Here is a 10,000-nt window from a genome sequence, read left to right as displayed (position 1 = left end):
TCAGATAGAATAGCTAACACTTAACGTGATTTTGCAGATACCATGGCGATGTCTTCCAAGAAGATAACATATACCAGTGATTTTAAGTTAAAGGTACTTGATTACTATTTCAAGAATGGAGGCGATGATAATTTTGGACTCAAGAAGAAAACTGCTCAACACTTCAACATCGACAAGAAGACTATCAGCAGGTAAGAAATGGCTGGTCCCTCCTCCCTGTGTCATCCTTGCTTTTCTTTAGGCTTACTTCAGTTTGATATATTATAAAAACACATAAAAGTATCCTTTCATGTTTATGAAGTTTTCTATATAGTAGCTGATTTATCTGTTGATGAACTTTGCTACTAGTGTGTTGATAAACACATCTTTCGTATGTTAACCTGTACCCTATCCATCAGAATGTTAAACAACCCAGACATGGTGAAAAGGGCACGGAAACTCCTCGCACGCAAGGTTACAACCACTCCCAAGAATACCCCCAACACACGCCAGGGGGCAGCCAAGACCTCTGCCAAGGCCACCAAAGTTGCTGCGGCTAAAGTGAGTGTTGCCAACACCTCGGGGAAGGTCTCTGCATCCAGCCATACCAGTGCCTCAAACAACAACAGCAACAACAGCAGCAGTAGTTACAAAGCATCTACCTCATCTGCGAGCAGTACAAAGCATGCGGGTGGCAGCAGCGGGAGCAATCAGGGCAACAGTAGCTCGCAGCCCTCAGCAAAATCCGCAGCTTCAAAGAATAAGTGTGGGGATCAGGAAGGAGACAATGTAAGTGATGATTTTCTTAACAGATTTAGTTTCTCTCTTTTTTCTTACTTTTCTTTCCACTTTCTTTATTGCTATTCTGTAAGTTTGTGTCTGGATAAATATATGTATAGAGTGAGAGAAAGACGAAGTACTTTATATACAATATGTTACTCACCAGACATACTAGTTACAGAAACCACCTGTCCCTATGATATTGGCTATGTTAGCTAGTGTTAGAAAGAAATACTAATTACAACAATAAATTTGGTTATTATGATATAGGCAATGATTCGTATATGCTTTTTAGTAAGCATCACATTTTATAAATCACCTCCACTATACATTTTGTGGTGATAAATCATGGATTGCAGCTCGATGTCAGTACAGTTGGTTCATACACACTAAACTTACTGTTTTTGGTTTTGGCATCACACGTCTTTTATATAGACTAACCATAAACCTATGCAGAAAAGCACTCTGAAGTTTGTGATAACTCAAGGCCAGCAGTCCTTCCATAAAGTAGAATGTTCTCACGTGACTATCACCTAATTTGATAAGTAAGTTGGGATTCAGGTAAGGACTGCAATGTTAAAGATTATTATGAATTCAGATGAAATTTGCACTCGCCACATTCGTGTACGAGACCATAATTTAGAAGTGTCTAAACAGAAACAAAGAACAATCAAAACTGAGAATGGAGTAATTTGTAGTTGCAGAAGGGAAATATGTAGGTCATGAAAAAAGGAAAGTTCTCTAAAAGCTAATGAATTATAGCATTAGTCCTACTATTTAATGGCCAGGGAAAACCTGGGCATGAGTTGTACCTTTTGGAGTACCAATTTGGTTTTGATATTTATTAGGGATAGGACAGATTGGCATTAGTATGAATGGGATTGACTGATTTTGTAGGATTGGGTATGAGTTCAACGAAAAATGACCAGTTCTTTGGTACAGCATATTTAGAAATTAACAATAAAATCCAGAGTCCATGGTTGCTCCTGGCAGGAATATAATCTGGAAAAAGTCATGAAAATTGTGAAATTGTAGGGCTCAAAAGCCTTACAATATCTCAATTACTATACTGTATTTTCATTTTTACTAATCTTTATTGGTGTTGTGCAATAAGTTGAAGCAACTGGCAACTGACCCCAGTGACTGGCATGATGCCAGATATGCTCAGGTACCCAATAATACTTTCTGGCAACTTACTTCCAAGACTTAAATATGCTGCAAAAATCTGAGCTGTAATATTATGGGACCCATTCATGTGGAGGAATCTTGTCTTACTCTGTCTTTTGTCTTTTTCTTTTTCATGTTCTACTTCTACTAATAGTTCCTTGTGCTGATCTCTTATGCTACTTGTTTATAGGGAAGTTTCAGTTTTGGATGTCCCTGACTTTTGAGGGACAGGATATGCTTTCTCGCACATTTTAATTTAGCTTGCATAAATCCAGTGTTCAGCTCCAAACACTCAGAACAAAAAAAAATTAGTTTTAAATACCTTGATGGTTAGTTTTGGGTAAGCCTTGGGAGCAGGGATTGTTGGTACTAGACTGACACTGAAAACCCAATGTGACGCTCAATTTCCCTTTTGATCCCAGAATAAAATTGAATATAAAGTTAGGATATAAAAGAACTTGATACCTAGAAGCCACAATCATATAGTCACTGTTGCTTTGGTGCTAATACTTTACAAAGATGTAACATGGGGTGGATATGAATACTTGAGTGGTAAGTAGCATTGCTAAAATAGATAAAAATCCTAGCTCATAAAAGCATGGTAGTTATTCTTCGAAGAAAATCCTCAGTAAACTTGTTAAGGAAGCTGTAACTATCATATGTGTCAAGAAAATGGGATTGCATAAATTGACATTGAAAAAAGGTAGTTTATTTGGTAGTGAATGTGAGACTTTTTCTTGCTATACCATGTATATAGGGAAAATGTAATCTTGAATATATCTTGTCCTTATTATCCAGGAAAGATATGAAAGTATTCTTCTCTGTATGTTATTGGAAATTGGTATTTCCTTCTTTTCACTTTCTCCTCCTCTTCTTCTTCTTCTTCTTCTTTTGCTTAGTTTAATGACAGCATTGTGTTTGTAGTCTTCTGTGGTTGGACACAACAATTTAAAGAGTCATTGAAAATAATAGAAGAGTTGATTTGATTAAGCAAAACTCTCAGGTACTTCAGAGTCAGATTTTTCTGTCTATACAAGTATTAGGAGAAATAGTATCCTTTCCTGTTTTTTTCCAGGGAATACAAGTGTTCGACCTGCCAGAGGATCCTGACTACTCAATTCTCAAGAAGTCCATCAATGCCTCAGCAAATGGAGTTGCCAACCTGGCCAAACTTCTTGTCACAGGCACGAAAGAGGTATGCAGTGTTGATTTCTACTTATTTTTCAGAATTGTACTCAAATGAAGATGAATATTATTGTGTTACAGATATTAGTTGATGAATAGAAATACAAAGATAAAATGAACCTCACCTAAAGTGACCTTTTTAGTCATATTTGACTCTTCATCAGACAATGAAAACAAAATGGATCCATTCAAGTTTTGACTTCAGTTAAGTATTATACCCAGGCTGATTTTTTTTTTTTTTTTTTTTTTTTTTTTCTTATATTAGTTGTACAAGAAGTTATACACAGTGGTTTAATTTTTTTCTGGTGGTTAATCAGAAATTAGTTAAAGTAATATAAGATAAAGAAAATTGTTCTCAGTCCTGAGTGATGCCAGGGGAATTCAGCACAACTTGGTTAAGTCTTCAAAACATCAACCTGAATTTGTAAGAAAAAGCAAAATAAGAAAGTTTGTTAGAAATTTTAAAAAGTAGATTTTAAAAATGTGATGATTCCTCTCTTTAGGTACAAAACTTGATCCTGAACGAGTGTGATGTGATCCTAGAGTGCAAAGTGTGCAACAATCTCTTCAGATCGGTAGTGAATTTCCTCGCTCACAAAAGAATCTACTGCCAAGAAGAGTATGCAGATGTCAGGTCACTGTTTCACAAAGTAAGTATCACAAAATGAAATGTGGGTGTCCTTGAATGAGTGAGTGCAAATGCACCTAGGTGTGAACAAATTCAGCTGCTTGAAAGGCACTTAACACTTATTTTTGCTAAATTTGAAAATGACAAACTCACTCAATTATTCATTCAAAGATCCTTATAGCATCAAAGTAACTCTCTGAATGAGTTTTCAGTTTGTAAGAATAAATAGGGAGTGAGAATGAATGAGTTTCAAAAATAAGTGTCATTGAAATGAGTTATAAGGATCTTTGAATGAATAATTGAGTGAGTTTGTCATTTTCAAATTTAGCAAAAATAAGTGTTAAGTGCCTTTTGAGTGAGTTTGAGATTTAAAAAGTAAGCTGATATCTTAGAATGAGTTATAAGTGTTTTTGAGGGTGTGTTTATGTGCATGAATTAGTGAATAAAGTGAATTAGAATGAGTTGTAAATTTCTTGGAGTAATTGAATGAGGGAGCATATGAGTAAGGAAATTTCTGGTAATTAGATTTGAATTCCTTCTGGAAAAAAAAGTTTTCATGCTTTTCACTGTATTAAAAACGTGATTACATTTAACCCAAATAAACTATGTGTCAATTGATGTCCCATCACATCATGCATTGAGCCTGCTTTAAGTTGTATATGCTAAATAACTGATCGCTTGTTTAGCCCTGCTGCATTTGTTATGGAGAAATGGCCCCTCAGAACTAGGCTTGAAGCCTCTTAACCCAATGGCGCCGGGTATAGAAAATTAAAAAAAACTCTACGCTCTGGCGAACGGCGGCAGCGCGCCGACTCTGAACGCATGAATTCGGTACATCAAGCCGAATCATTGCCTCAGGGCGTTTTGGCGCGGCGCCGCTGCGGACAGCCGCACGCCTCACATCGGGCGTATTGTTATGACGGCGATAGCCGTGACCCGTCGCCATTGGGTTAAGAGCCCCATTCCCTATATAGATATGTGCCACAGCTGAGTGTAGAGAACCAAATCATTTTATGGTACTTGAGCATGTAATTTGTTCCTCAAGCAGCTGAATTTGTTCACACCTAGGTTCATAGCTCAGGTTGGACTGGGACCTCCCGTTGTGTTTGGGTTAAATGTGATCAAAAGGGGATTGTCGCTTAGCAAGGAAAAATCATCTAGTGTTTTCTTTGATTGTTATATTTCAGTGTTTAAGCAGTTGGCATTGTCAGTCATGTTTGCTATAATTTTTCCCTCTTTTTTTTTTTTTTTCTGGTAGTAGTTTAGTTTTTTTAGGTATGCTAATAAAAATACAATTAGAAAGAAATCTAACTTCAAAATGATATTTGTCATATCTGTCATATTTTTTATATATAGCTTGAAAGAATACGCATCCACAGAGGGTGTTCAAAAGTGTTCTATCTTATCCTGTCCCCTTTTACCTGTTTTGAGTCTCCACACCCATCAGACACACACACTGACACACACGCACACAAGCAAATACTCACACACTCCCTCTTCCTCAAAGCATGCCCAAAGTACCCCACCTTGTAACCGACTCTCAAATTCGTCTCCCAGGATAATGTACAGGGCATTACTAGCCACTCAAGAACCGTAGTTGTAGAGCCAGAACCTCCTCCGGACACCCCACAGCACCTCCAACCCGACCCTTCCACATCAGCATCAAATACATTGACAGTGCCGGTTAGATCTGGTGCACAAAGAAGTGAGAGACGGTCGGGTATTGACTCCATAGCGAGGAGGTTGGCCAACAAGAGGAAACAACATAGTCTCTCCTCGTCTACGTATACTGGGTCTTCAGATTATTACCAGAGGTATGAGGGATTGTGTTTTCTGGGGTTGTTTGTTTAAAAAATCGTGGTTGTTTTTGTTTTCAAGGTTTTTATTGTTTATTTCTTGTTTATTACATTTTTTTTATGAAATGTTTTTGAAAGCTTTGATTCTCTCTCTCTCTCTCTCTCTCCCCCCCCCCCTTCTTTTTCCTCTTTTCCTTTCACTTCCTTTGAATATAATCATGGCTTCTTCTTTCTTTCTTTCTTAGGGAGAGATGTTGATAAAGACAGCTTTATATTATCACTTCATTGACGTTTTTTCAACTCGCTCTCTTTCAGAATAAGCGAAATCAACAACAAGCGAGACAAGCTCAGCCGAGACTGCTCAGTTGTGTTGGAAGACATAGGGGGTGTTGCCAATGCAATGTATCAAACGTATGTACCGCCATCCAAACCTTCTCCGGTATCCACAATCAGGAATTTAATCGATGAGGTGAGATATCTATCCTTAAAGATTTATTACCTTTTGTGGAGGTAGTCCATAAACTCAGTGCAGTAATAGTGACAATAACATTAAAAAAAAAAAAAATTCCCCACTCATAGTATTTAATTTGAGCCATAGGTCACAGTGGCTAGGAATAGGACCCTGAGCATGCAAATAGTGTCCTCCATGGAGCCGGTGCTCTTCTAGTCATAGCTCACAGACATTACATTCCACACTTATTTCTCAATGGAAATAAGCCCTTTCCTAAATGAGTCTAATCCCCCTCCAAGAGCTGTGTGTACTCTTGGCAAGCCTTTGTCGTCACCTCAGCCTTCAGCTGAAATGCTTACTGTGTCAAGTTTATGTCACTATAGTCCACAGCCAAATTTTGCCATGATGGCATGTTCATGTCACCCAAAAAAGCAAATTGTTTCATGATGTGGTCAGGTCATGTAGGAAACACTGTGTGTGCATATCTCCATTTGTTTACTCTATTGATTATGTGGTTTGCTGAAGTGGACAGAATGAAAATGGAGAAATTATGGCTTATTTACTAAGTATTCATGTTTTCCACCCCCAGGTATCCGAACACGAAAAGGGTCTAACAGTTGCTATCAACGAAAATGGGGATATTATGAAGACAGCAGCTGGGAATGTTACAAATATGGAAGTGGAGCAAACTCCAAGCAATGCAGATGTATCCAAAGAAATCATTTGTAGATTATGTAAGTATTTTAGCATTCTAAAAGAATTTAGGCCAAAGACATGTGCATTATAGATAGAGAGGAATAGACGTAGAGCTAGACCTGAAGGTGTGGAATTTAGTTGAACAGGATTAATGATAATAAAAAGATTACTGAGAGGAAATATTTCCACAAGGCATCTTAAGAATATGTAATATAAACTCATAAATAATCTTGATATAATTTGCTGTCACTCATTTACCAATTTTCTTTCAAAGGCAATACAAGATTTGCTACCCAGAAAACGCTAAGTGTCCACCAACGAACACAGCATGGCTATGAAAGAAATATATATTGCTGCCCCATCTGTCAAACTACCTTCCTCAACATCTTGTCTGTTGTCAAGCATTTACAAAAAGGTGGGTATTTTCTGTTATTACATTTTTCTTTATTTTATTTTATTTTCATTTTAATTTTTCTTGTTTTCTTTTTTTCTTTTCTTTTCTTTTCTTTTCTTTTCTTTTTTTTCTTTTCTTTTCTTTTCTTTTCTTTTCTTTTCTTTTCTTTTCTTTTTCTTTTTCTTTTTCTTTTCTTTTCTTTTCTTTTCTTTTCTTTTCTTTTCTTTTCTTTTCTTTTTCTTTTTCTTTTCTTTTCTTTTCTTTTCTTTTCTTTTCTTTTCTTTTCTTTTCTTTTCTTTTCTTTTCTTTTCTTTTCTTTTCTTTTCTTTTCTTTTCTTTTCTTTTCTTTTCTTTTCTTTTCTTTTCTTTTCTTTTCTTTTCTTTTCTTTTCTTCTCTTTTCTTCTCTTCTCTTCTCTTCTCTTCTCTTTTCTTCTCTTTTCTTCTCTTCTCTTCTCTTCTCTTCTCTTCTCTTCTCTTCTCTTCTCTTCTCTTCTCTTCTCTTCTCTTCTCTTCTCTTCTCTTCTCTTCTCTTCTCTTCTCTTTTCTTTTCTTTTCTTTTCTTGTTAGTGGTTTGTATTTTTTTACTTACATTTTGTTGGAGTTAGGTCAGTTGATTAGTTAAAATGCAGCAGAGAGGTAATGATACTTTTTCCTAGAGTACTTTGCAGCAAGTGTAGCTAAGATACACAAGGGAATAAAGAAATCAAGAACACAAATGTTACTGATATATTTTGATTCACCTTCATGAGAATTACATAAACTTCTGATGAAGATGTAGTCAAAATGGATCTATAGTACTTAGTACTTTTCTTTTATAGCTTTTTAGATGATTCTGTTTATCGGGCAAATATAATACTGTTTTATAGAGTATAGATAAATAAAGTGGATTTTCAACCAACCTTCCAGTTCACAAGAAAACGAAAACTCAAATAGAGAGATTAAGAAAAGTCATAAAGAAGAATATGTACAAGAAAATGGTATACCAAAGAGATGAGTTCAAAGACCAAGAGGACCTTGATAGGTCAAATGACAAAGCAGAGCTAGAGAAGGAGGAGGAAGAGGAGGAAGGGGAGGAGGAAGAAGAAGAGGAAGAGGAAGAGCAAGAACAGGACCAGAACCAGGCCGAAGAAGAAGAAAGAGAGGTGGCTGAGGGAGAGGAAAATGCTACATGTGAACAGGTGAGAGGAGGAAGAGGGCCTGCGCATCCATAGGTATTCTCAGACCAGTCATCTATAAGATAATCATCAAAATCTTCACTACAGTCATGAGATAGAGTGCATGAGCAAAAATGTATCAGTGCTCATGTTTTAGATGAAGGTTTAAATTGACAAAACATTAATAAACATATTGTTGGACAGTTGGTCTGAGGCCCCCTTTGGATGCACAAATCTTTGAATGTTCCAGTCCATTATTGTGAAGGTGGAGAGTTCCTATACACTATGTGTTGTGTTAAGAGGAGTTTGCCAAGTTTTTTTTTCATGAGTTAGAAAGATAGAAGGTTTATTATTGCAAGAGTTCCAGGATATGCAAATTAATATTTATTGTTAAGTCTCATTATATTGATTTCACCATTGTTTTAATGTTTTTTTCAGTCAAAATTGTCAGTTTTTTAAAATACGGATTTAATCCATTGCCACTGGGGAAAATGAATAAAAAATGGGGAAAATGCTGTGCTCATTTTTTATATTTTTGTGAAATGTCTGTACATAGATGGCTCTACTAGTGCTTTGCCACAAAGGAGTTGATTAGTAGGTCTTGAGACCTTACCTGATTTCACCTTTCTTTGAATTGGCGGGAAAAACGTATTTTTTACAACAAATATCAATGGTGTTATTTTTATTAAAAACATTATAATTACTATAATGATATAAACATTAGTAAGAGCAAAATAAAATAACATAAAATATTTTCGTAATTCAATGAAAAAGGTGAACAGGCAAGACAGGCAGTAACTGGCTCACTGGTGACTTAGCTACACTTTATTAGCCTTCTATGTGTAAAAACAATTAAACAAGTAAACTTACAGTGGGCATGGCATGTACGTACATGTCATGCCTGTCGGCAATGGGTTAACTTCCATGTGAAGAAAATATTGATACTTATGGCACAAACGTTTCAGGACCATTAGTTTGTAGCTGTTATTAAGAAAAAAAAATAAATAAAAAAAGGGAAATCATATAAGTTCTCTAAATATTATTGCCATAAATGTTTAGGCATGTAATTAATAGATAGACATGATTTTATACTTTAACCCCTTGCCGACGGGTATGACGTGTACGTACGTGCCATGCCCACTGTGAGTACTTGTTTGATTGTTTTTACACATAGATGGCTACACTTGTACTAAATCACCAATGAGCCAGTTAGGAGTACTGCCTCTCTTGCCTGTTTACGCTTTTCTTTGATTTACAAAAATATTTTACGATATCTTATTTTGCTGTTACTAATGTTTATAACATTATAGTAATTATAATGTTTATAATAAAAATAACACCACCTATATTCATAGCACTTAAATACGTTTTTCCCGCCAATTCAAATCAGGTACGGTCACAAGGTCTACTAATTGACTCCTTTGTGGCTAAGCACTAGCAGAGCCATCTATGGGCAGACATTTCACAAAAAAATATAGAAAATAGGCACAGCATTTTCCCCATTTTTTGTTCATTTTCCCCGGTGGCATTGGGTTAAGAAAGATATAATTTCATTTGTTGCATAGTAGTCATAGCTTCTGTTTTTTAGTAAATAAATTTAGTATATGTGTGTGTGTGTGTATGAGTGTGTATGTGTGTGTATGTTACTATTGTTTATAGATAATATAATTTTACTGTTGCCTTAACCTCTTAGAGCCAGGCATGTCTATAGCCATCAAGACTCCCTAATGCAAGTCAAACAGGAGGTTCCGCTATATGCTGTGAACTCC

At 36.0% G+C, this 10,000-nt stretch overlaps 1 protein-coding gene across 3 annotated transcripts in view; it reads left to right on the top strand.

Moving 5' to 3' along the window:
* The window catches only part of LOC125037050 (PWWP domain-containing protein 3-like), a 26,733-nt gene that overhangs the window by 1,891 nt on the left and 14,842 nt on the right, over window positions 1-10,000 (top strand). For all 3 annotated transcript variants that reach the window (XM_047630021.1, XM_047630020.1, XM_047630019.1), the window contains exons 2-10: window positions 38-191; window positions 399-768; window positions 3,002-3,121; window positions 3,615-3,761; window positions 5,297-5,553; window positions 5,851-6,004; window positions 6,576-6,720; window positions 6,957-7,097; window positions 7,984-8,255. In XM_047630021.1, the coding sequence (XP_047485977.1) occupies window positions 43-191; window positions 399-768; window positions 3,002-3,121; window positions 3,615-3,761; window positions 5,297-5,553; window positions 5,851-6,004; window positions 6,576-6,720; window positions 6,957-7,097; window positions 7,984-8,255 (1,755 nt within the window). In that variant the 5' untranslated portion in view covers window positions 38-42. The remainder of the gene's footprint in view (window positions 1-37; window positions 192-398; window positions 769-3,001; window positions 3,122-3,614; window positions 3,762-5,296; window positions 5,554-5,850; window positions 6,005-6,575; window positions 6,721-6,956; window positions 7,098-7,983; window positions 8,256-10,000) is intronic.

Source organism: Penaeus chinensis, chromosome 22 (assembly GCF_019202785.1).
Source record: "Penaeus chinensis breed Huanghai No. 1 chromosome 22, ASM1920278v2, whole genome shotgun sequence".
In the NCBI taxonomy this organism is placed as follows: Eukaryota; Metazoa; Arthropoda; class Malacostraca; order Decapoda; family Penaeidae; genus Penaeus; species Penaeus chinensis.
The sequence above is the reverse complement of the archived record's forward strand: the minus strand, read 5'-3'. Positions and strand labels throughout refer to the sequence as shown.